This window comes from Plectrocnemia conspersa, unplaced genomic scaffold (assembly GCF_051122295.1).
Source record: "Plectrocnemia conspersa isolate PC_06_02 unplaced genomic scaffold, ASM5112229v1 ptg000014l, whole genome shotgun sequence".
In the NCBI taxonomy this organism is placed as follows: Eukaryota; Metazoa; Arthropoda; class Insecta; order Trichoptera; family Polycentropodidae; genus Plectrocnemia; species Plectrocnemia conspersa.
The window spans coordinates 29,539,229-29,567,178 of NW_028277178.1; the positions used below are offsets into that span (position 1 = coordinate 29,539,229).

Here is a 27,950-nt window from a genome sequence, read left to right on the forward strand (position 1 = left end):
CAAGCTGTATCCATGGATACGGCTTCGAGTCGCACGTGGATATCCTGGCATTGCGCTGTCGGCTTTCGTGCCGCGAGCACGTCCAGTTCGACCGCAAAACGGTGTCCATGTCCCCGGCGGCACCTACAAATATCCGCGCTAAAATTAGACACCTGTCGAGTGTTTGGCCTTTCTGAAAATCTGACACCGGCCGGCTCGCGGATTTGATTCGCCCATGTAAACAAAGTGTTGTGATTTTGCCAACTACCGACATATTTATTTTGTGACGTTAGTGACTTAGTTGGATAATTTAATTACAAGAAAGAGAAGCCGCTGACCTAATCCGAGCGCGGCCTAAATAGAAAGCGAAGGTGAAATGTTAGTAGTGCATGCTTTATTTATTTTAATAATAAAAACAGACACAATCATTACATAGTAACGACTTAAAATGTAACAATTCTATTACGATCCATGGATTATTGAGATAAACCATATAAACATTGAATCAAATTTCAATTTACCACTAGATTTTTACCACAAAAAAAAAGATAACATATTAAACCACAAATTTATTGTTTATTATTTATACTATCGCGAGTTTTAGATTGAATTTTAAAAGTAATAAAAATATTTTTTGTTGTTATAAGGTTGTGTCAAGTTTAAATATATTGATTATTTTACAGTTGTATTTAATCACAATTTCATAAAGATTTATATGTAAAATCATACATGGTTACAAAACTGATTATTATTAATTTGTGGTATGTAAAGTTTGTTTGTTTTTGCAATTCTATTTATCGCAACGTAAATTTTGTAAATTTTAATAATAATAACATATAGCTCAAAACTGATATTATGTATCATGTTTATTTTATAAATATGTTTTGAGTAGTCTACAAGCAAATTTTATTTATTGACAGATTTTACATATCTGAATAAATTATTTAACTATATCAAACTATTGATATAGTTAAAACTGACCTTTAATTTTACATATAAATAGAGTATTTTTTTTCTTGAGAAAGGTTGTTTTACAAAAAAAACTGAGTATTATTTCACACTGCGTCATCCATGACAATGCATGCGCGCATGCAGTGATACTGCAACATTCGCGCGTTGTTATGAATTTATTATATGGATTGAAAATGAACCATTACTGCTGTTTACGAGCTGTTCAAACCCAAACCTAACCTCAACAAATTAACCATTATATTCATTTAGATCAGGTTTGGGTTTGAACAGTAAATGGACGTTTCGAAACCGTCAAATTTGATAACTGCAGACGCATGCGTGTCACGGGTAACGCAGTGAAGGTAGCAACATGTGGTATTTGAGTGTTGCGCCGTGCTAATTAATGAGTATCATATTTGATCTATAATTGTTGATACAAATTAATTAACAGACAAGTCAAATTTACATTTATAAAAAACATTAAAAGAAAATTTAAGAAAATTCACTTTTCACTTTACTTAAATAACATTTTTTAGTTTTAAAATACAAATAATTATTACGTAAAGCTTAAAGTTAACTTAAGTAATATGTATCATAATCTATTAAAATTTTATGTATTTTTAAATTAACGAAACTTTTCAAAAATATAATTGCGCCTATCTAAAAAATGAGAATTTATGAAAAAAACAAATGCAACTGTATTTTTATATTTAAAAAATTACATTTATTAATAGCTTTGAAATCAATCATAAAAATCTTATTTTTCAAATCTATTGTTTCAAAAAAACGTTTGATTTTAAAGTTTTTTTTTAATTAATATAAAATATCTTCAATATATAATAATTATATGTTATAACCTAAAACTTTAAATTAATTATATATGTAGCATATTTCTTCATAAAAATGTTTTTGAAAATATTTTATCAAACCATATTTAACTATAATATATGTAATATCAAACATAAATTTAAGCATATCGCAAAAGCGAGACTTTTTAGGGGGAAAATTCTGATATCAGTCTATAATTTTACATATGATATATAAAGAGTTATCTTATCTCAGGCAAACTTGTTAAAAAAAATATGTAACGTAAACAATTTAAATAAAACTAAAAAAATATCAATTGATTGAAAAAATCCTAATAAAAAAGTAAAATTTTAACTTCACCATAATAAAATTATTGTAGTATTGAAAAATATATAATTATAGCTAACTTTGAATGAATTTAATATGTAATATGAATCATATTCTATAATATTATAATTTATTTATATACATACTTACAAAGCTTCTCAAACATAATATCGACCATATCTCAAATGCTATAATTTATGAAAATAATACTAATGCTAATGCTAAAATCAGACCAGCAACATTTTTCTCTAGCATAATTTTTTTAATATAAAATATCCATTTTCATTAATACAAATTTTATAAAAAATGAAATTTATAGAAAGTCAAAAAAATGATAAAACACTAACAAATTTAACTTAAGAAGTAAACTTTTCATGTCACAATATTATCATTATTATAGTTTTAAAATACATATAATTATAACATTAAATTAAAAAGTTTATTTCAAGTGAATTAAATATGTAATAGTTATCATTGACTAATATAATTTTATTTATATATTTATTTACAAAATATCTAAAAAGCCACAATTCACGGAGAAAAAATATATTTATATTTAAAGTAAACTTTACACTTCACTACAATAATATTTTTTTAATACATATAATTATAACATAAAGCTCAAAAGCTTACCTACCACAAGTGAAAAAAATATGTAATAGTTATCATTGATTATTATGATTTTAAATATTTATTTATTTACAAATCTTAACAAAAATAAAGTCTTACAAATCTAAAAAGCGAGAATTTACTATATTTAATTTATTAATTTTATTTTTCAGAATCAACGCATTGTAAATCAGCAATGGAGTGCTCACTGTTTCTATACTTGAAGAACGTTTTGAGCCCAGCAAAAATGGGGCGCCGTTCTAGAGGGTACCCGCCCCGTTACGGCGCCTAAATTCGTCAGCTGATTTAACAATCTCGGAAAACATCATCCAACAGAGACGGACATATACGGCCGTTTCTCTCTCGCAATTTTCCCATACAGAGTGGGGAAAAGCTCTATGCGCAGAATCCTGTCGGAGGTGCGCCCGGACGTCGTATCGACTACGTCGGGTGAGTCCATTTTTGTGTTATTTTTAACGTCATAACAATAACAAAACACAACACAGTTAACAATCTGATTAATCTAATGCATTAAATGACGTATCTGATGAATTGAGCTTGCTGTGTTATAAAAACAATCCAGAATGTTTGGAGTATATAGACATCGTGTAGCAGATTTAATTTGTATTTATAAAATGTAATGTTTATCAGATATATGATTCTTCTTAAAATATACATAGATATTTTAGACACATGTATATCAAATTCAATGTACTTTTAGGGATCGTCGAAATATCGATCAATTCTAATGTACATTTTTTTCTTCAAAATATACCTCATCCTCAATTGAGCTCAAGCTTTTTTCTAACCAAGTTAAATTCATTCCATGGTTCGCAATTACAACGACACATTGAACAAACAATGTTTTTTCAAGTAGTTGTAGAATAAATGCCAATATACATAGATTTTATTTAAATTATCGTATGCGTCGTCTACTTTATTTTATTTGTAATATGCGCATCTTAGTTAAAAAAGTATAAGATGATAAAGTATATTAAAATTATTTATATTTCATATTATTAATTATCATTGAAACGTCAGTTTCTTTAGTTTGACTGCTATGCTACAGTTAAGAATTACATCATAAACAATTTAATTTATAACCCCTTATTAACAATGTTTTTTTAAGTTTATAGCATCATGTTGATGTCTCGTATGCTCTTGACAATATTTTGGTGTTAATATTTAATCTGTAACATCAACATTTGAAATATTGTTCTTTTTTTATGGTGCTTATATATAACTATCCAAGGATATACTATTATTCATAAATGTTTACATATACATATGTATATATATTTTAATTGTATATTATTAATAAATACATATCGACTATAAATTGATTTAATCCATAATTATCAATTTTACAGGAAGTGAAAAATCTTTTTTATTGAAAAAAAAACCATCTACATATTTTTGTATAAATTACTTTATTGTAAATTACACTTCAGTAAACAATAACTTTTAAAGACATACATTTATTTCTTAGTAACATATTAGAAATTTTTAATTTTTATAAAGTACAACACTATTATTTTTAACAATATTCGTAAAGTTAATTTGTATTTAGTATTTTAAATGGCTTAAAATGTAATTATAAGAAAGTAATCATAGTAAACTTATGTTTTATCTGCTACTATTGTAGATTTGATAAGAAACTGTTTTCCATTAACAATGACTGACGTATTTATTAGTCATTTTATTTTATTGCAAGATATTTTGAAATTAGATGCACTATCTATTTTCAGGTTATAGTGAAGCATTCTTATTTTTACAGAGATCTGCCTGATAGATACGTTTTTATTATATATATTAGTACGATATACTCGTGCTATAAATATGTGACTAATACTTAAATCTTATATGCATCTGAGAAATTTATTTATTTTATTTATTTAATTATTTATTAAAATTATAACCATCGTGACCTGACAGTCAAACCCAATGCTTCACGATAGTTAAAAGAATATTATTTAATTATAATTTTGATCGATCATAACATATTTAGTTTTTTTAGATTTTAGATTTTCTCACGAATAAATATTTAAAATATATTTGAGCTAGGATATTCATAGTGCCATATGTTGATTATAAGTGTCACTGATTTACATACTTTAAATTCAGTCTTATATCTTTGATTTTGGTTGGGTTACAACATAATAAATAAAAAAATCACTTTTGTACATGGAGGATTTTTTATATAAATCTAAAATATATCTTTAATTAATATATATGAAGTATTAAACACAGCTACATTCAAGGATATTATACAACCGGGAATTATATTACTTTTCCATAATTATTTCCATTGTTATTAATTAATATTTTATTTTATATTGCATTTATGGTAAATTATAGAAAAAGAATTAGTGAATTTCCACATTTTATATATTATATGTTCATATCACTTTATTGCAAACTACTCTACTGAAACTTTTCGTTAAAATGATAAAACTTTTCTTTTCAAGGGATATTTATGTTATTTTTATTCCACTTATTTCTTCAGCATCGCATTGTTATTGCTTTGATTTATTTCAATAGAAGCACTGAAAATGTCCAAAACTTTATACTCTCCCCAGATTCGATTCTTTTATATTTGTCAAATGGTGGTCTGTTCTTTTGATACATATCAGTGATCACTATTTATATTATTATTATAATTTAATTATATATATTCGTGTAGTCTCATAAATATACGTAACGTGAAAGATCGCAGTTTTCATCCTAATAAGATTATTGTTATAGCCAAAGAAAAATAATTAAATATTAAACCGTTACTAGTTTGACACTTTTTTGATTAATCACGTCATTTTACCGAAATAGTATTTATTTCAACATGACAATTTGAAATAACAACCAGTGGCGGGGTGGCATATATAACAAAAAATAATAATGATCATGTGACCAAACACTTATCTCTAATTGGTTATTTTAATTTGTCTGTTTTAAAATCTGACCATCACGTCTTGACAAATTTCCCTAATACGTCATAATGATACTTATGTAGCTATATACATACATCACAAAAAAAATATAGTGGCGCAACTCCAAAATATATAATTGCTTTGATTCATTTCAATAGAAGCACCAAAAACCTCATTGTGTCTAGCAAGATCGTTAAAAGTTTAAGTGGCTCCGATGACTGTCCGAACGGTAAAGAATAAGGGACGCAATCATGACTGAAAAAGTGCTTCTTTGAATAATCACTCGTATTAAAAAAATAAAATGATATAAATACGAATACAACCTGCACTTCTTTTTGTAGATATATCTGAATCTTTTCTAACATAACTTATTAGGATTCCAGACAATAAAGTAATATTATAGTTAATATGAAAATAGGAAAGTGATTTGTTGACACTTTATGCATAATAAATCATGAATCTTTGGTTAAAACACTTTCACTTTAACCATAAAAAGATTTGTAAAATATTAGCAATGCTAAAGTGTAGCAGGTTGTCGATCGATTACCTGCACAATGACCTCAGTTTTTTTTTGTAAAAACAGGGAATCCGCATTTATGCGAATACTACACACTAAGGTTATTGGCATTTAAAAAATATGTCGATCAAGAATGTCATTGATAAAGAAAAGACGTAGCAAAACACGGAAATTATATCTCTGTGGTACTCCAGAAAAAAAATGAAATACTCGTTGAATACCATGACTCACATGTTGTATTCGACATGTATTTTTGTTAAGACAGTGAATCCGCATTTGTGCGGCTGTAATCTTCAGCATTAAGAAAGAGAACATGATCCAAATCGTATCGCCGCGTCAATTGATCGCATAAACAATTTATAGCCTAAAAATGATTGCTAGATTCGCTATCACGCGAAATGTATTTTAAGTTCATAGATATGTTAGTTATTTTCTTAAATCATATCTAAAATTGTGACACATGCAAGAAAATATCTGTAACATTTTCTACTTTGATATAGCTCAAATAAAGTTATCCACACCCAGCAACTAAATTATCAACAAACATCAAATTCGCAGTACGCATTTAGCCTGTTTACAACAAGCTCATTCGAGATATATTTGTATAAACTTAAAAACATGAAATACAGATCTCGACATGTAAGAAAATGGCAAAAATACCACATCAAGTACGCCTACACGTAAATAAAATTTAGTATATTTTTGCATTGGCCAAACCGTCGACTCACAGGCTAATTATAAAGCGTATTGTTGATTTTAACCAAGCGGCGTTAGCTTCTTGCACAAAAGCTCAGATATCTGTTGTTTTTATAATATAGAACAGATATGCATCTGGGACGCGCATAAATTTTGGTTCTAAAAGACCGAATATTTGCATAGGAATGCGGAAGAATTCCAAATGGCACATATGTGTGTATTAATTATAAATCAGAAGCAGCGTCGATTTCTATGTCCCATTTCCCGGTGGTATATACTGTGATTTTTTCAACTCTGGAATGCAATCTAATGTATTTTTAAGCGTTTTATATCCGATAGAAGTTTCACAAATCGTTATTTATGAAGCTAAGGTGGACGTGAAAAAAATATTGTAAAAGCTTCGTTTGAATGTATTTTTAGATACGTATCAAACTATCCGATTTTAAGCAATTTAGGGCTACTGCTAAATGCGCTATTATTTTAATTTCTGCAGCTCGATAGTACAGCTGTATAAGTAGGTGACTAAAACCAGGTTTTAATCCCGTGTTTTTGTCTAAATTTACTGAAGCAAATTATATTTACTAGATTTTTTGAGGTATTTTTCCAAATTGGTATGAGCTTAAAGCTGAAGTTGATGTAAAATGCTTGAAAATCAATTGATTATTATTAACAGTTAATTGGGTATTCATACAAAAAATATATTAGATCATTAATTAAAAACAATGATATTTTACAATTAATCTTTTCATTTCTTAAAAGCATGTGATTGTGTTTTCTACATTAGCTATTATACACAGATCACTCCAACCTTTTGACCTAAAAGACTCATCGCTTGATTATTATAATTCAATTTCTGCGTAATCTCCTTCGATATAAATGAGATCATAGTTATAAATTTTCTGTTTGCGCAATGCAGCTATTAAAAACTGTTAAATTTACCTAAGCCAGATAACGCTTACCTTCCGCTAAAGCGATAATCCCTTTATAGATCTTTATCATTTGTGTGGACAATGATTTTTTCCGTTCCACTATTTAAACTAGACAGTGTCTAGGTTTTCAAAGTTGATTGCCTCTTTGATTTCTTCCTTATATTGAGGTTAATGGTCGTTAGGTGCATATTAAATAGTCATCGATTTTGGCACTGCCATTGTGATATTTCGTCTGTGATTCATAATGAGCATTTCGCTGTATATACTTACAATTACACGGACAAAATTATATTTTTAATTTGATAATTATTAAAATACGTATCTGGTGTTCGTAATAGGTATTTATAATAATCATTAAACCACAACGATTATGCAAATCATATGGCTTTAATAATTTTCCTTCACGTCTTTATTTATATTAGATAATGTAGAACTTGAACAATTTTCTAAAAATCTGATTATGTCGAACATACATGTAACATACTATGTATATGTATATCATGCGCGGGCAGTGAGATTAGTGCGATCCGCATGCCCTTATCTCTCACCCACTCTCGTCACTTAACACGCGAGCGATCGAGAGGGAAAGTATCTCACCGCCCGCTTCTGGTATATATACATATAAAAATAACTTTTTATATATTCAAATCATTTTATTTTATCCAAGACAACATTCTGAAAGGATGCAAGTCTGGTATTTTGAACCCTCTTCGATATATATTTAATTTATTTTTGAGATCCTCCTGTTTACCAGAGTTATGGAAATGCTCTAAGGTTAACCCGATTTATATAAAGGGTGTCAAGTCTCACATTGACAATTACAGGTCAATAGCGCTGCTTTAAGCACCTGCAAAATTATTTGAGATTAAATTTCATAAATACATTTTAATCATTGCAGGTGTAGCAACATGGCTTCCGTTAATCTCGATCCACGGTCACTAATCTTATGGTTTTTTCTAACTTTGTTTCAAGATCATTAGACTCTGGTATACAAGTGGACGTTATTTACACAGATTTTGAGAAGGCATTCGATATAGTTTATTATGCTTTACTTGTTAAAAAATGACCTAATTTCGGGTTTTCTGAATGTCTCATAACTGTTCTAAAAGTTACTTGACCAGCTTACTTGGGTCTATTGCTGTTTCTATTGTTCATTAATGACATAGAAACAGCAATGCATCATTCAATTTTTTAATTATATGCAGATGACTAGAATATTTTCAAGAAAGTGCAGTCGATTTCAGATTACCTCAACCTGCAGCAGGATCTTAATTCTTTATGGAAGTGGCTTGCTATAACCCATTACCTTTAAATGTAAAGAAATGTCACACAATTTCATTTTCAAGGTCGTAGATGCCGGCGGAATATTCCTACTATCTCGGCGGATATATTTTAGACAGGACTTTTTTTACTAAGGATTTAGGCGTGACTTTCGAAGAACGTTATAAATTTATTCAGCACATTGCAGATCGTTAAAAATGCTCCGTTTTTTCTTAATAAATGCGCACCACTTCACGAAAACTTTAGTATTACGCACTCTTTATGATGCTCTAGTCCGCAGCATACTATAAACTAGCTCTGTTATTTGGATCAATGTAATGAATTGAAGCTGGAAAAAGTACAGCGTAAATTCCTTTGATATTTATACTTGAAGGAATATGGATATTATCCGTTCTTGTTTCCCAGTGCTTTTATTTTGATACGTTTCTTTGTCAACTTGCAGAAGTGTTTATATAATTAAATAAATTGCTCAAAGGCATAATAGACAACCCTTCGGTGCTCGAGCAGCTCCAAATGTGGGCTCTGGAAGTTGGTTATAGTTCTCGATCGCGTCCACTGTTCTTACATGTAAAGTCTAGAACTGGAGCACTTGCCAACTCTTCTCTAGCAAAGGCCGTTAATATGCTCAATACTGTCCATCGAGGTATTGACATTTTCTCGTGCACATATGGGGTTTTGGTGCAATTCGTGTGAGACAATGCACACTTTTATCTTGTTTTCGTGTTTTTACTTAAATGTGTGTATTTTAAAATTGTAATATATTTTATACTTTTGGCAATCGTGACGCATTAGGTTAACTTGTCATAATTTTAATTAATAAATAAATAGATAAATAAAAAAAAAGCATTATATACTATGCATATCAAAAAATCTTGTCATATATAATATTAAACAATTAATAGTTTTTTACTGCACATATTATTATAGAAGTTAATTAATAATATTTACTAAAATTGACCGCAAAATATTAGTGCGGAATACAGTAGTATCAATTGCTTAACTTGCAATACACATTGTAAGATTTGTTTTAATTTTTAAACACTTTTTATTAAATGTGTATACTTAAAATAATGAAGCGTTATTATTTTGTAAGCATATATTATTTACCACATATATACATACATAGAAATATGACAATGGCAGATTTTGGGAGTCGAAGTGACGAGTTGAATTATCGTTGTGATGTGTTTTTGTGAATATGTTTCTCATTTGTATCTCTCCCAGTGCATCTCTATGTCACTTATTTATATTGATGGTTCGAGACAGTTCTGACGAATTACATATGAGGATGTTAGCGAGTCAATTGCATCGCTTCTTTGACACACCAACGAAATATGTTTACACCTTAAAAATAAAACTATTGGATGGCCGTTTTGGCGATTGACAACAAAGGAGTTGAATAACAATAGTATTTTTCGCAGGGTAGAACGCATTGTCTATTACGCATCCTTTCCAAAAAAAGTTTTATTTTTAGTACTTATGGGTGCTTTCAAGTAGTTAACGTCTTGGGATGGATATTTTAAAAGGTGTTCCATGAAATATTAATACACTTGCTTAGTCACGAGATCTCTCTTCCGTTATCAAATCTTACTTTCGAGACGAGTTCTTTTTGCTTTTCATAAATTCGAAATAGACGTTAAAATGACCTTTAAATTAATTGTGTAGATGAATAAAACCCTACATATTATTTTAGTATTATGTATAATTTGATTATGGAAAATCATACGTTGCGTGTTGAGTTTATTTTTTATATTCGTTTTTTTTTGTATACATCTTATATTATACATTGCAAGATTATTCTAATGTTGATTAAATACAATGTTACTTTTAAGTTTAATGAATATTATTATTAAACAAAAAAATGATGAGATTGTCTATGATACACTTTATATATTTTTATTATATTATATTAATTTATACGCTTACGTTCCCTTTCGAGACTTCATTTCGTTTTCGTTTTGTGTCGAGTGTACTTTTGTACATAGTACGTAACGGCACGCGGTATAATTACTCGTAATCGGATGCTGTCGAAAATTGCATAACGATCCATTTGGGGGCCGTAAATACTCTGTAACCAATTAAAAATATAAATATTTTTAGCAAAACAATCACTCTAAATGGGAAATAAGGGCCAGATTGGACTAAGTTACGAAATCGATTTTTAACAACCTAGTTAAATATTTATGTGTGTATTAGTATATACATTTTAATGTAATCGAAAAAACCCCAGTGTAAATTATATTGTTAAAATTATAATATTGGGACATATAATACATTTATTTTAAATGCTGATATGCAGTAAATCAATTTATTAATTTAATGCATTATTAGCAATTATATGCAAATATATGAATACATCAATAGAGATTATTATTATTATCAATTTAATATAAATATTATTGACGCTAAATTCAGGACAGTTTAATATATTTTAAGATTTTTTAAATCATTATCTTAGTAAATTTAATTCATATACATTTTAATAAATTAATTTAGGTAGTATTTAAAAAAAAATAAGAAATTTTATTTGGCGTTAACAGAATTTTACTTCTAAGTGCTATAAATAGGAATATAATCGTAAGCATAGTTTTAAATTTTAAATAAGTGTTTATTACGAATACCCAGAAAAAAATAATTTATTATCAAATTAAAACATCTTGAATCTCGAATCTTATGTTTTATTTAGGTTACCTTATAAGATATGTGAATCATTGATCTATATAGTCGTCAAATAAATAAGTATTAATTATAAATAAAATATTAAAAAAATCATTTATAAATAAATATCACAAGTGTCCAAGATGTGACACTTGTGGCACTGCACTGATGACCTTTATATGTGTTTTATAATTATTATTTTAATCTATATTTTATTTTCTGAATTGCTATTTATGATGACAAGTTATTTCGATACATATAAAATATTAAATATTTTTTTAAAAATCCAGATGGTATTTATTTACATATAAATTTATATTTTCATCAAGATCTGTAAGCATCTGAACATTTTTTTCAGATAAAGCGTAACTGAGCAATTCTTCTGGATATTATTTATTTATATCTTTCATTAGAGACCAAAGGTATTATATAAAATAATACAAATTATTGTTCTAAGTTAGACGTAAATATAAATAATTATTTAATAATTTAATATTGGTTCTTTTCATTGCATCACAGTTTTCAGTATTTCATCCATTTTTTTAGTATTATGTTTAAAGATACATGGTATTATTTATGAATCATAACGTTGCTTTAACTAAAAAAGTGTTGATATTATATTGAAGCACGGTAATTATTTTAACTGTTTTATTGATAATATTAAGTCAATACAGCTGGGATGATTAATCTGATGCTTGAATTATATCACTTACATAAGACAACTCTGGATGATATAATCTATAATGAGTAATCGCAGATAAGAAGATACAGTAATCAATTCATGCAAAAGCGCCATAAAATAAAATGGTGAACGGTTTATTGGCAGTGATCCAAAATATTTGGCAAGATTGTGCTAGTTTTAATTCAAGCCAAAATATAGCATGTTTATTATAAGCTCTGACCAAACAGATTTTAGTTTTTTATATTTAATCATTATTTGACCACTAGAAATATATAGTGAATTATTTCATATTTTTATTACATATTTTTGGCAAATTTACATAGCCTATGAACAAAATAATCAGACGGTGTTTGCAGATGAAAAATGTGTTCTAATTTAGAAACAATATTTGTATTGTCGTCAGTAGCGGACAAAATCGATAATGCAGTTTAAAGTGCTAGCATTCGATAGTTGTCGCACAAAGATAAGTGTTATATAACTTTTTATTATTAATTATGTTGAAATGGCGCTGACCATTTGGGTTATCTCATGTATCCGTTTATTTATCGAACATAATTATTTAACAAGCCTTGGTTCAGTTTCCTCTTCCTTCGCAGCACAAAGAACTCGAATCGAAATCAGCTACATACAAAATATCCAATTATTGTTTCCTTCGCGTGTGAGCAAATATAATTTTGTTTATTTAATTAGCAAAGCATAAGTTTAACTAAATTTGTGCGTTCATGCCCTATGTTCATGTGCGTTCTGACCTTTACGTATACGTTAATTAACTTTTGCCTCCAGTAGTTCTTGTTATGGTTTCTTAACGATATATTCATAATAGTACAGAATTGATTTAGTTCATCAAAGATTTATACATAAGTAATTCATACTCTTTGATATTTGTAAAAATGTTTTGGTTTGTTCAATATTAAAAAAATCAATTATTTAGAACAATGTTTGTATAATATATATAATTGAATTAAGACACTAATTTATATTAGTTGTAATTATTCAATAACCTTAAAATTTTACCTTGTGATCAATCAAGTTCATGAATAAACAAATAATATGATCATCTAATTGCTTATTTGTTCTGTGTTCAACATTTACTAAAACAAACATCTCACATAATAACTTTAATTTTACTTTGCCAAACAGTTAACCGAAAATCAATCTGTCAATAGACAGTGTTTGTTCCTCATATTCGACGATCACAATCGACCTTCTTCAACCATAATAATTCGATCGTATTTGGCAACAAATTAACAACAGTTAGTAACGGTATTTCTCAAACGTTGTTTTAATATCTAATATTAATTTATCTCAATTGCGATTTAAAGTAGACATAGGGGCTTTTCGTTTACAATTCAACGAAAGCATTTCTTTCGCATGCTATTGTGGAGGTCACTATAGTCCTAAATGTACTTCAATTAATTACTTTAGTATTCCCCCAATGTTCGTATGACGACCACTTGCGAACCCTCCTTGTATTCCTTCTAAATTAATATAGATCAAAATGGATGATTGCGTCTATTTCTAAACATAATATTTTCGTTAAATTTTATAATACGTACTCACTGTTTTTATTGTAAAAAAAGACAGATGTACAGTTCACATAATTTTATAATACTTGAATGTAAAAGGAAATAGTATATTATGTTTACATTACTTGTTTAGAATTATAAATCGTTGACCTGCACATATTTTCTTAAACAAATTTGTGCCAGTTTAGCGAAACTGCAATATTTACAAACAATGTAAATTAAGTTATATAATATAAAAATCAGGTAATAATAACGACCTCGATATTTATAATGGACAATAATTTTACCGCTGTTTCATACGCATGTAAAAATATTGAGCAACTGTGGTTTTCAAGTAAACTGCGATTTAGAAGCTCTACGTTTTTTTATAAATTATCTTTACTTAATACACGTCATTCTAAAAAATTTTAAGGTACTTACAAATATGATAAGTCGTTATCAATAAGTTTTAAAATAGGGTCGGATTCCTGCCTCGTTTTTATATCCGCGGATGTGGCTTCTTCCGCATATGTATGATTATGTTATATATTTTTTTGGAAAACATACAAAAATTATAGACAAAGTCATTGGTGATAAACCAAGGCTGTTACACTCCAATTTCTGCAGCCTTAATTAATTAACTCGCATAGTGAGCACCTATGCTTTGCGCCCGAAGGCCGCTTCTTAAATATGCAGTTTGATTTTACTAAGATGGGTAAATCTTTATGATTAATTATAAAGCACCTATTTGTTAATAGTTTGTGAAACGTAGGATATACTAATATGTTATTTAAAAAATTCCGCGGTTGATAAAATTATTGTGGTTATGCATAAACATAGAATGTACAATTTCTTACATATCGAATTGCAATTAATCTGTTACTATAATAATATGTTTCAGATAGATAATCAAGGTTGTTTTTTGAAAATGAAATCTTTTCTTAAATTTATATTTTTATATGATTGATGGATAAGATATTAACTACAATTGCACAATTGTTTATTATATGTTTAATATTTATACGACTCAAAATTATTTCTTAATTTTTAATTAACTTATATGTTACACTATTCTGTACTATCTACTTGCACTTAAGATTCTAGACGTCGAGCTGGACCAGAATCGACGTGAAGAGGGAAGCGGCTACCTCCTCATGGTTCGAGTTCGTACGAACTGTGTCCAAATTAGGAAGCTGAAGTGGAAGTTAATAATGTGTCAAACGATAGTTGCATATTTGGGCGCTGTATATTATATTTTATACACATAAGTCTACCTGAGAAGTATAAAGCTCATAAATTTTTTCTACCACGTTTGCTTGTGTTCTTACTGGACTTTTCTTATTAAATAAGCGCTAAAAAAGTTCATAATGCTCGAAAAGATAAATTCATTTCTGAACATATTACTCCGTTAATATGACAATGGAATGAAATTTTTAATAATTTGAATTATATGATGCAAATTTTTAAGAATTTACTTAAAAAATAAAAGTTGGCCATAGGTTTTAATCGTGTTTTACCAGATTTAAATCGCTCATTAAATATGATGATCAAATGTCAGATCTGCCAATTTTGCGACTTTGGCTTAGATCATATTGTGATGCTTTTAGTTTTTCCGTCTATTGTCACACACGCTCTGCACTGACCGGCTAAAAATGATATATTTTTCTTACGGTCACTGCGTCAATTTTAATAAAAGCTTTTAAAATTTGCCGATGGACGCTATTACAGCTTACAGGTAATCACTGTGACCCACAATTTTATTAAAAAATAATTAGCAGTTATCATATGTTTATACAGTGTCTAATATTTATTTTTTTCCAGTTCCTGGCCAAAGCCATATATATCTAATAATTTGTTCTTACTTTTATTTATTTATTTTTTAGGGCAAAAAAAAAGTACGAAAAAAAAAAACTTTTTGTTTCTTATTAAATTAGCTAGCACTTTTTTTTTTTAAATATTTATGTTATCTTATTAAGATTTTTAACTAATGGGTTAGAATGATTTTTATTTCTGTCATGGTAATTTACTTTAAGTTTATCGAAATAATCGTGTAAAGTGAGTTTCGGACAAACCATTGAGCATTTGTCGCCATTCTTAGCGCAATATGGAACATCCTGTATATATATATTTCATATAAGCACAGATAAAGAGAAACTGGCTTTTATCTCTCTCGATTTTACTTGAAGGTCGACCTTTTATATATGTACATATGACTGATATATTTCGGTGGCATCTTATACTCACTTGATTAAATAAACCATACAAGGAGACAAGAATGGCTCTTCTCTTCAGCATTTTAAAGACATGCTAATTTTCTACTTACTTTCTTATAAAATCAAATGCGATTTTATACTTTTTGTAACACTTGCTAAAATTTTAAATTATATTATAAATAGTATCTTACGAGTTAAAAACGTACATAAAAGTAGTGTTATGTTACATATATTAACTTTAGTGAAGGTTACTTTCGAGTTGTTCGGACAACGACTAGTTACTTTTAGATGGTAAAACTGAGAATAATACTCATTCCTTGACTTCATCGCACTTTTAATTAGCATAAGTTTATAAATAGGAGAGCATTATCATATTATTATCTGTTCCACACGGTCCGTCAAGACAGTGATAATATCGATCGGATGAGTCACAGCTAGTTCAAAGCGATAACAATTATTTTATGTTATGTCGATAGGTTTATCAATAAGTCTGGAAGCTGAACTTGGCGAGAACCTAATTAGAAGATAGATAATTAAAACATTAAATTAAATATTTACGTATTTGTAATAGGCTTCACAATACTTAAGGAAAACCATAGACGTCAGTCATAAATTTTATCACAATATAGTATAACCATAGATATGATTTATAAACACAAAAACATAACTATAATATTATATGGTTAATACAATGGTCATTTGTGACATTGAATTTATATACAAGAATTCGTCATACACGAGATGTAAAGTCAATTTTATGCCACTAAAGCGAAACTTTCTGTTGGACCACGCCTAATTTTACTCCTATTTGTCCTTGTTCACTCGAGTGACATAATCCTTTCTTTGATGTTATAAAACACTAACAGTCAGATGGCACTTTTCGCTTGAGCGACTGAAAATTAGTCATCTTGTGATAAAAATGCATAACATCTTTCATATAACGTATCCGATATAAGGCATATAGATAGCTTCTAAATTCATTGTATTTTGACATCATCGTGTTTTTTTAAATGCAATCTTTGTATTCGTTTTTATCGTTTTATTAATACATGCAAAATATCTCTCATTCGTGTATAAACAAGATAATATCATCATCGGATGACTTCAGTATTAAATTTGGCACATGTAGAATGATTCATGCAATAATCGAGTTATTATTACCATAAAAAATATCAGTCTTAACTCCTTCGTAATTTAGAAACTAAAAGTTTGCGGGTCACAGGGAAGATCAAAATTTATCTAATGCTGTGACTAAGACATATCATATGTCGTTAGCTTTGAGAGTAAAAATACTGTTTCGGATGCGATATACAACGTATCTAACCGGATGATGGGTTTAACATTTAACCCCAACAATTTACTGTGTCGCACTAAATTATTATTCACTCAAGTGACATACATTTTAATTAAAATAAGTCTACGAAAACAGTTGACCATAGCCAACTGCATTGTGGTTAAAACCGCAAGATAACTGTATTATTTTTTCTTTAAAATTGATTGGGTAAAATTAGTCAGGAAGCTTTTAACAGCTTTATGTTTATATTACTAAATATGTGACTCAATAGTATACGAAATACAAGTAAACATCTAGTTAAAATGATGGTACTATAAACACTATTTAAAAAGCTTGGTTTCATAAGTTATTTTAAAATTATTCGTATAGTTAATATTGATGAATACAAACAGACAAAAATGGGCAATACATGTTGCTAATTATTAAGTTATATTTATATAAATCCTGCTTTAAAATTGCAGTCAGAGAGTGGAAATTTAATTTTATATATAAAATACACACTGTTCAGTAAACATCATTCAACACAATATGTCATACACTCCTTATGAAATATGTTGCAAAAATTGTATATATTCATGTTTTAAAAGTTACCATGTTTATTTGATAACTTTTTACAACTTATTAGTAAATTTATTATTTCCATTTCTATGAATTTGGGGCAATGTTTTGACTTTTTCCAAAGAATTACAATTTTTACTATTAGTATAATTTTTCAGAGATCTGAGAGTATATACATGTCATCTTATTATGTAAATTATTTATAAATATGTCAATAAAAATTGAAAGATTTTTGCAAAAATAGTAAATATTTTTATCTTCTATAACTTATTTATCAATTTAATATTCCCATTTCTATAAATTTGACATGATTTTTTTGTCTTCTTCCAATGAATTACGTTTCATTAAGATATTTTTTTAAGGATCAGAATAAGGTCTTTGGATTATAGAAGATATTTTGTTCGAATAACATTTCTTTTACTGTGATGTATACTGAGTGTACATGACATATTATTGTATAAATTATATATCGAATAAAATTATCATATTTAGTTCGTCCTAGATAGTGCCTCGCGCTCTACCTCAGACGGTCAGATACCCGAGAGATCACTTCCCCTCAAGGGTTTGGGTTATAACACAAGAAGGGTCCCTTACACTCCCACACTGATGGATGGCGTGCGTCCAGTGTGTGGTGGACTGACGCCCAATCCGATTTATGCACACTGACAACACTGATATGTCGGTGGCGAGAGCAACACTTTTTTTGGCAATGAAATCAGGAGTGCGACGACCGGTGGCACCTCGCCCGCCGATCTCATTCATAACATTTAATTACTATGTACTAATAAACTTCAATATATAATACTACAGCGGCTCAATCTATCTCGAATCGCCATTATATATTCACCGGCAGCCGGTCAAAAGAGCGTGCGTCAAATGAGCGCCGTCATATAAGCGCTGCATTATAAGCGCTGCGTCATAAGAGCGTTGACCAAAGTAGCGCTGTAACAAAATAGTGTGCGTCAAATGCGCAGAGAGTCATACGAGCGCTTTAAAAAAGAGCGCACGTCATAAGAGCGCAAAAATATTTTCTTGTTACAGCGCTACTTTGGTAAACGCTCTTATGACGCAGCGCTTATAAGTCAGCGCTCTTTTGACGCACGCCCATTTGTCCGCGCTCATTAGTGACGTTGCCATATTCACCAAAATAATAACATTTTTACTTGGGTTAGTACTTCGAGTTTCAATTTTTGTGTAGCATTAATATACATAGCTCACTTTTCATCGCCTTATTTTGTGTGGCGAGTAGCAATCTGCATATGTATATAACATATACATTAAAAGCGGCACTCATACGTTGAACTATGACACCATTACTGATTTATGAGTTTTATTGATTGGTAAATATTTAATATTGTGATCTGCTAAGTGACCAAAAACAATACAGTTAAGTTTTTACCAAATCTTAACTATATATTAGTCGCTTTAGTTGTACTACTTTCTTTATAATTTGGGGTTGTTGCACGACTGAAGATGAAATAAAACTGATTGAAAAAAACTGGGGTGAAAATAAATGTCATTAAAACCGTGGTAACTTTTGCATTAACCTGATGATTTTCAAATATTTGTATTTATCAAATAGTTCTTGTTTTATTCACATACAAGTCTTAAAATTCCAAATAATACGTTTATATGTATACAACCTTAATCACACACAAATATATAAACGTTATTGTACGTAGCACAATATCAATTCAAGGTTTGATTAAAAATAATGAATTGAGCTCTTAATTAGAAAACAGTATATAAAGCTTATAACTAGCTTTTGTAAATCATTACTAATGTTGACAACACTTTTCAAGTCATCTCACAAAGAGAATCAAAGTGACTGCTTGGCTGGACCAAATCGGACGATCGAAGTGGAAACGGCTGCTTCTCTTTGTGCTTCAAAATTGGCGTTTGTGTCGATTCAACTTGAACTGAAATCTTATATGTTTAAGATCAGAAGCGAAGTGGGAAGTTCCAGACGAAAGTGATTTTTCTATAGCAGCGTAATCGGGAAAAGAAGATGAGATCAACGATTCTCTTCTCCTTCGAATTTTTGACTAATTTAAATTCGGGGGGAAACTGGAATCTATTTTTATTTGATAAATATATTATTAGACTTTCTAGCTGATAAACACAGTGTGTAATTGGGTTGGAACGCGCCGCACATTTTTTAAGATTAGATTGAGTTCTCGCACGATTTCTTAAATCTATTAAAATTTATTTGAGCGTAATTGAATTGTTATACGACAAAATTTTTAAACAGCACAACAAATAATATAAAAGGGAGTAGCGTTCCTGTACTTATTTATTTAAAATTACATCACCAGTTAAGAAGTTGCTTTCGTTTCGGGTTGCGTAAATTCGGCAACAATGGAATTTATATGTACCTGCTCGGTTTTTTACTTTTGTTTCAAAGACGGTATTTTTCTGAATATATTATTGTGTAGTGGCACACACATTCCGTTCGCAATAGATCCCGTTTTAGTGTTAATTCATTTTGGAATCACTGGTACTCTATTCCTCGCTAAAACTAAGGTGACTAGATCTAGGAAGTATCAAAGGAGAACAATAAAATAAAAAGGCTATCTCGGAATTTTTTTGAGAAGGATAAATTGCTGCGGAAACTAAAAAAAGTTATTATAATTTTAAAAAAATACAAGAGCTATAATAAATCGGAAAATTCAGATTTTTTTTGTTTAAGAAAGACAAAAGAAGGATTAACATTTTGACGAGAGAAATTCTCTTCTTCATTAAAACACAGTTTCTTTGCAAATGCAAGGGACAATGCATATTTTGTAATGGAACGATTATGTAACGTATATGTTAATTAAAGCATAACTTGTACCAAAACTTTAAGACTTGTTCTTGATTGTTTTATCGTATTAACTTAGTGCGGGTGAAGGGGAGGGGCAATTCATTTATTTATTATGGCCAACGCTTTTTGGCGGACCCCGACGGGAATACGACGACCGACGGTGCCTCGTCCATTGATCACACATCATTATGTTTTTAAATTGTAAATTTAAAAAAAAAATAAACACTACTGTTAGCATTCGTCTATTAAACTTCTGTTCAGTACTTCATATAAAAATACAATTATTGGTTATATATGATATGATGCAATGATATCACTCTCTACACTTGATATTAATAAATATGAAAACACCCTGGATCCATGTGTAACACACGAAGTTGCGGATGAAATAATAAACATATTCATAACGGTTTTAAACTTGAGTATATACTATTTTTTTTAATGTTTATAAACATTTTGTCCGTTTTCATAGAATGAATCATATTCGAACTTTGTGCTTCTTTTATATACATATATACCAGAAATTTAATAATATTTATATTTCGCTAGACTTGTATATAGGTATGTATGTATCACTCTGAACACGAAGCGTCAGAGCTAAAGCGTTCATCAGTGTTTCTCAAAATGTGTGTATTTTTAACTGTCGTTTAGGTTAGGCTTTTAGATAAGCTAGTACAATTTAACATCGACAAATTCTTAATGCTCGAACACTCGCCTCTGTCCATCGCCAGACGTTTAACAACACATACACAATGACGCGATTCAATCATGTTAGAAGTAATCTACTTTAAAAATAATGTTTACTTGTGACACGGTTCAATGAATGCGACCTTATTGAATCCACCTGAAATTGCGGTTGTGCTATAGAAAGGGAAGCCTTGGTTCCATTCTAGCTTATGCATTTGCTACATACAGAACCTTCGCTAGAAAGGGATAGCTAAGCTTCATCGATCCGTGTCCCGTTTAAGAAAATGGGTCACGGTCTTTAAGGGTTAACGTTTCGTACAGCTACAGACAGATGATGATACGCTCTCTTAGATCATATTTTTAAAATCAATTTGCGACATATGATTGTTTTCAATATATTATATTTTACAATCAAATCCAATTGGAGCGTATCAATTATTATTAAAGAGCAATGTTCTCCTAATCTATTCGCGTATTGTGGATGCATGACTCACGGCGATTCCTACACGTAACGTTGACCTAACTGATTAATTCTCTCAAGGATAGACACTTATTATCGTTTTTTTCTCTCTCTTTACGTACAATACTATTCCGATTCGATATAATATCTAATTATGGCGGCGAGAAATTGTAGGCACGTGACGGATTTTAAACGCTCGACCTGAATATTCGTGGAATTAAATCGTTTTCGTTTATGAAACGCAATCTTTATAATGAATGAATTGTGCGACGTTCAATGCGACACGTTTGATAGTTTACCTTCGATACCAAATTTATGAAACTACCAATCAACCAAATCGAGACAAATCATATTTTAAAATTAAGATACTGCGTTGTTCTTCATAAAGAGATTTGACGGTTTGTTTGCACACCCTAAGCGTTGTGACTTTTCAGCCAAAAATACGCCGTTAGAAACTGATAATAATTTGTTATATAATAATACATATATTGTGACAAACTATGGTGGGCGAGTATCGTTTTTCTCCGAGCAGTGGTGGAAAAGCTGGCGGAAGGATGAAGTCCAGTAGATGGTCCTCGTAGGTCTTTTAGTTGTGGCAGTACTGATATAGTGGAGGTTCATTCCTCTCTGCTGTGGTGATCATCTTCGGGAGTACCTCTCTGGCCCTAACTGATAATGACCATATAGTTCACTGGATACCAGCCTTGAGTATCAAGGGTTGCAAAGCTCGCTGACGAATCATAACCATGCAGCGACAAATTCACAATATTTAACAATATTTTTTTCACACTTTTTCTTTACAATTATCGTCGCTATATGACAGTGTTCGGTATGATTTACGAACTGGTTCGAAATCACTTTCATAACTAGAAGAGATAGTCATCATATCTATATCTAAAAATAAAATTAGCTTCAACTTCATATGTTGATTTTTCTACTTTGACAATATAATTAGTGATTAAACTTTGCAATGGATTTGCTATTTTTTTGTACAATTTGTGATATCCAGATACACAATTCTGCAGTTCGAAATCTTGAGTCTTGAAGGCTCGTTCAGAATTATCATATTTTCAAGGAAATGGTTTGTCAATTTACTGCAAAGTTGAAAACCTTTTCGAATTACATTTGCAGTAAGGGTGAATAGAGTTTCATCTTCTTTATGTGAGTTATACCAATAATATAATTGTCATTCAAGACATTATCTTCAAGTAATTCGTCGACATCATTTTGGGTATATGTATCAAAACTGGAACGCTACCATTTTTTTTGTTTATGTGAACCTGGAAACGATTACCTTAGTTATATTGTTTGTTTCGTTGTAGTTATAATTGTGTTGGGCAGTGTGCTATTTAAAATTGTGATGTCGGCAACAATCTAATTGAACTAAAATAAATTGTAACAAATCGTACCGGAACGCGTTCCGGCCGTGTTAAAACGTACCACTACACCGCTATTAGAGAAATGGAATTTAAATAAATAGTATTTATACTCATCCCTCGATTTGAGCGGTAGATACGTTCCAGGAAATATCGCGTAAATCGAGGCATTGAACGAAAATTGTAATAAAATGACCGAATAGTATTTTTAGCGTTTCTTTAACTTATAAAGTAAACGAGAAAAATCTGCAAGCAACCCATGACACCATGCATAGACAGTGGAAGAGGTTCCAGATGCAAGAAGTGGAAAGTATTTGAAAAAATGTTTTTTTCTTTACCGCATAAACCGAGGGATAAGTGTAGTAGTATAGTTTTAAAAATGAATTACCAGAACACTGCTCCCCTTCAGGGTAATCAATGAGACTTGAGTCTATGTGAATCTATAGACGATTTCCCTAATTATTTCGTTTGTTGCGCTATAGATGAACTGTGCAGATCTTCTAACAACAATTTGCTAGAAAATCTGTTTAAATTTATTTGATCTTATTGAACGAAGAAACAGATCTTTTACCAAATCGTTGTTTGAAGATCTGTTTCTTCTTTTGCAAGAAACATATTTATTTTTTTGATATTATCAAATCTGCTAATAAATTGTATCGGAACGCGTTTCTGTTGTGGGAAAAAGTACCGGAACGATGTTCCACTACATCCTTAATATGCGGCCGGCTTTTGGCTGCCACTGGTTAAGCTGAATATATGTATGCATAATCCAAATATTCAGCTTACAAATATGATTCTTAGGACCACTTTATTAAATCAACAAAATCTACACACATTACATATTGTATGCACAATATTATACCTGCAATGCAAACAATTAACACCACGCTAAAACATAAGATTAACACTTAGAGTACACACAATGAAATAGCTTTAAGTAAATCATTACATTCGTACACAGTAGTCAGTAGATATGATTCATGTATATATTTATACCATATTTTTTAATTAATTGATTTTTTTTATCGTTTCAGGTCAACCGCAGGACCTGTAAAAAATGTTTCAAAGAAACGTTCTTATACAATAAGTAAATTAAATATTTAAAAAACAATTTATGTTATAGAAATACTATAAATTTATAGTATAAATTTATCTATGCTATGCACTATCAGTGTTGAATGAAACCGAAAGCGCCTTTTCACAGAGAGAAGTGATTTATGAAATTACAAGTTTAAAGAGTACGAAATATGTTATTCGATATTTGAGAGCGTATATCTCTCATTAAAAATGTGTAACGAATGCAAGATGACCATCATAACTAACCCTCAACAAGAAATGTCAGGCGACGAGGCCGGCCTGTACGATAGCGAGCAGGGGAGCGACGTCACCTTTGTGGCAGGAATCGACGATGACACGTGGAGGTTTCCCGGACACAGAGCTGTCCTGGCTGCTGCGAATCAAGTGTTCCAGGCGATGTTGTGTGGACCACTTTCCAATAATGAAGAATTGATATATGTCAAAGACGTGGATAAGCGGGCGTTTGAACAACTATTAAGGTGATATTTATTTTTATTTATTTATTTATTAAGATTATGACCATTGTGACCTGACAGGTTAAACTAATGCGTCACGATTGCCAAGAGTATAAAATATATTACAATTTTAAAATACATACAAATATATAAACATATAAATAGACTATATATACATGTAGTTGATACGGTATGAATTTATCTATATCTTATAGTGATTGTTTATAGAAACCTTAGCCACATTTTAGCAAATTCAAAAATTAATAATTATAATACAGAACTTAAAACTTAGTATAAAATGTACTGCATGGCAAATTAAGAGAGATGGAAACACTGTATTCTTGTAAAACACAAAGAGTACTAGATGCACAATTTATTTTTGTGATGTTATATGAACTTTTATTAGTTTTATCTTAATACGTTAATCTGTGAGCTATATAGATTTTTTTAAAGTAGAGTGTTCATTACACTAGTGATCAAATATCTGCACTTAACGCAAAAATAAAAACATCCCGTCTTTCATACATTGCTATTTAAACATAGGAAGGATAATATTAGCGGTGATCATTGTAATGGAAGACTTTCTGAAGAATATATGTTATTCTCATGAAGTCTCTGAGCATATTTAATGGATTCTCTGGCTTTTAGTGGTTGAAATCCAGTTCTGAACCTTAGAAAACACCTGTTAGAGTAACGATTTTCATCCACCGAAGAAATTGTAGCAGGCTTAATGGAGTTTTTAACGTAGCCTCGTAGTATATGTTACGTAGTATATAATCAATCAACTTAAAAATATGGTATATCTAAATAACGTCGGGGTCATATGTATGGTAACGACAAGAAAACTCATATACCTCATAGGAATAATAAATTGTAATAATCTTGTAACATAAGCAAATTTAAAGAACAACAAGTTTCTATATATTATTTTGTTTTATAGGTATCTTTATGGACAACCAGTCTCCTTACCTTCGGTTGCAACAGCTCGTGCCACTCTGGAAGCTGCACATAAATACATCTGTCCAGGCTTAGTGTATGATTGTGTGAGTTACCTGGACTTAAACCTGACTCCGACAATAGTGCTCGAAATATTCCAAGATTTGAGGTTTTTCTGTAGCCGGGTCCCCACCACCAGCAACGCCCCAACAGCGCCTTCTTTCCAAGCGATAAACAACTCAGCCAACAACGCTCGAGCAGAAGAAAGCATGACTGAAGCGTGCGATTCTCTGATGCACAACTGTCTGCTTTATATTGACGATAATGCCGATTCAGTTTTGCAACAGGAGAGGATAGAAGAACTGAGCTATTTCGACATGGCCATAATAGCTCAAAGAGACACCCTCGACGTCACGTCTGAAATGGAACTCTTCTGCGCCTTGAGCCGTTGGTGTAAAAGCGAATGTAAGAGAAACAAAAAGGAGTTAACATCAGCAAATCGGAGGCAGGTTCTGGGCGAACTCAGTTATTCAGTCCGCTATTTGCTGATGACGGAGTATGAGTTCAAAAATGGTCCACAGGCCAGCGAGCTGTTGGATCTGACTGAGTGTCGCTTGATTTTGGCACACATGAAAGGCGATAAGTCTATAAAGTTTACAAAGGAACAGGAGGAGATGATACGTCACTTTGCCACTCCGAGATCTCTTAATTTAGTCGTTCAGCCGATACAGCTCAGTAAAAGGTCTGAAATTAAACGGCAGGTCAAAGTAGATATAAATAGTAATAACAGCAGCGACGTGAAAAAGAAGAAGAAGAAAAGTAAGAAATGTTGTAAGAAACAATTAAGCGACGATTCTGACGTGGACGAAAAGAAAACTGGATGTTCTTGTTCCTGTTTCGGCGAAGGATTGTTAAGGGCGTTTGTGTGTTTGTTCGATTGATAAATACTGAATAGAATATTAAGCATGTTGTAAAATGGTCTATGCGTGAAAAATATTTTACATCGAAATTACTATGAAAGCTTAAAAAGTTCAAGAAATAACCAAATATTTAATCATTGTTGAAAAGCTTACTTTTAAATTTCGAGCATTGCAATGCAATGAAAAAAATCAGTTATGAATATATTAAACTATTTATTCCAAGCTATTGTAAAGAGTCGTTTCGAACTGCTGCCTTTTCTTCTGTTATTGTCATTTAGACTTTAAACATAATATTTTAAACTCAATTGCAGATTTACTAAATTATACAAATATATAGTGAATAATGACTGATGCTTTCTAAGCAGTTGTTAAAAATCATCTAATGCCATAACATATTTTAATACATAAAAATAAAAACAAAGTTGCACTCATATTTTTATATCGAAACTTATATGACGTATACCTATGCTACTTTAAAAGTAAATCTCTTAAAAAGCACTAAACAATACTTTTTTGATTTGATTGAATTATTGTAAAGTTTAGTATAATACGATTAGAAAAATTTAAATAGTAATTTAATTTCCCATTCAATCTGATGATTTCGTTGACTATTTATATAATACTACGTTCCAATTTTTTACACTGTTTTAGAATGTGTTTTTTGTATATGTATATACTTTCAATTATATGACCAATTATACTTTTTGTAAAATATTATCGTAAATTAATGACTTGATTATGTATTTGATGTTATTGTGTATGTTTGTCTGAACTGACCATTTGATGGACGTTGTTTAGTTTTAATTTTATATCTATGTGTTGTTCGGTTACGGATCATGCTCTACGCACCGTAACCAACGTTATGTTAAATTAGATGCATATTTACAGCAACGAGTCATTTAATCATTTATACTTTTAAACTAGTCACAAATATTTTTAATACGTAATGAAATTGGTGTAACCAAATTTTATTAGAATTATTTAAGAATTTACAATAGAATATTACAGTGTTATTGCTTAGATTTTGTTTATACTACTTTAATGTGATATTATATATTGCCATAAAATATGTTATATGTCTTAATATTATGAAAACTATTAAATATAATACGCACATTTAAAATCGACTTTCAATCGAGTTGCTGAAATTCAATATATTGACATGAATTGCCTGATGCCAATTGCCAAGTCATCATTGAAAAAAGAATCAAACACCTTTCTAATAGGCATGATCCGAAAAGGGTTATTATATCTCTTCCGGGGTTTCGTACAAGTATTTTTACACTAAGCAATAGGATCTTTGGAA

The 27,950-nt window shown here is 30.0% G+C and overlaps 1 protein-coding gene across 2 annotated transcripts; it reads left to right on the forward strand.

The window, feature by feature from the left end:
* Positions 1 to 14: 14 nt before the first annotated feature.
* On the forward strand, positions 15 to 27,767 carry axed (BTB/POZ domain-containing protein axundead). Of its 2 annotated transcripts, none has more exons than XM_088203225.1 (4): positions 15 to 357; positions 2,847 to 3,123; positions 24,291 to 24,812; positions 25,729 to 27,767. In XM_088203225.1, the coding sequence occupies exons 3-4, from the start codon at positions 24,544 to 24,546 to the stop codon at positions 26,663 to 26,665; spliced, it is 1,206 nt and encodes a 401-aa protein (XP_088059351.1). In that variant the 5' UTR covers positions 15 to 357; positions 2,847 to 3,123; positions 24,291 to 24,543; the 3' UTR covers positions 26,666 to 27,767. The 2 variants fall into 2 exon arrangements, with proteins under 2 accessions (XP_088059351.1, XP_088059352.1); XM_088203226.1 differs by having other exon boundaries at positions 32 to 350.
* The last annotated feature ends 183 nt before the right edge of the window (positions 27,768 to 27,950 follow it).

Coding starts and splice junctions, on each gene's coding strand:
- axed (XM_088203225.1), top strand. CDS start 24,544: ATGTGTAACGAATGCAAGATGACCATCATAACTAACCCTCAACAAGAA. Junction 24,813..25,728: donor GCGTTTGAACAACTATTAAG/GTGATATTTATT, acceptor TTTGTTTTATAG/GTATCTTTATGGACAACCAG.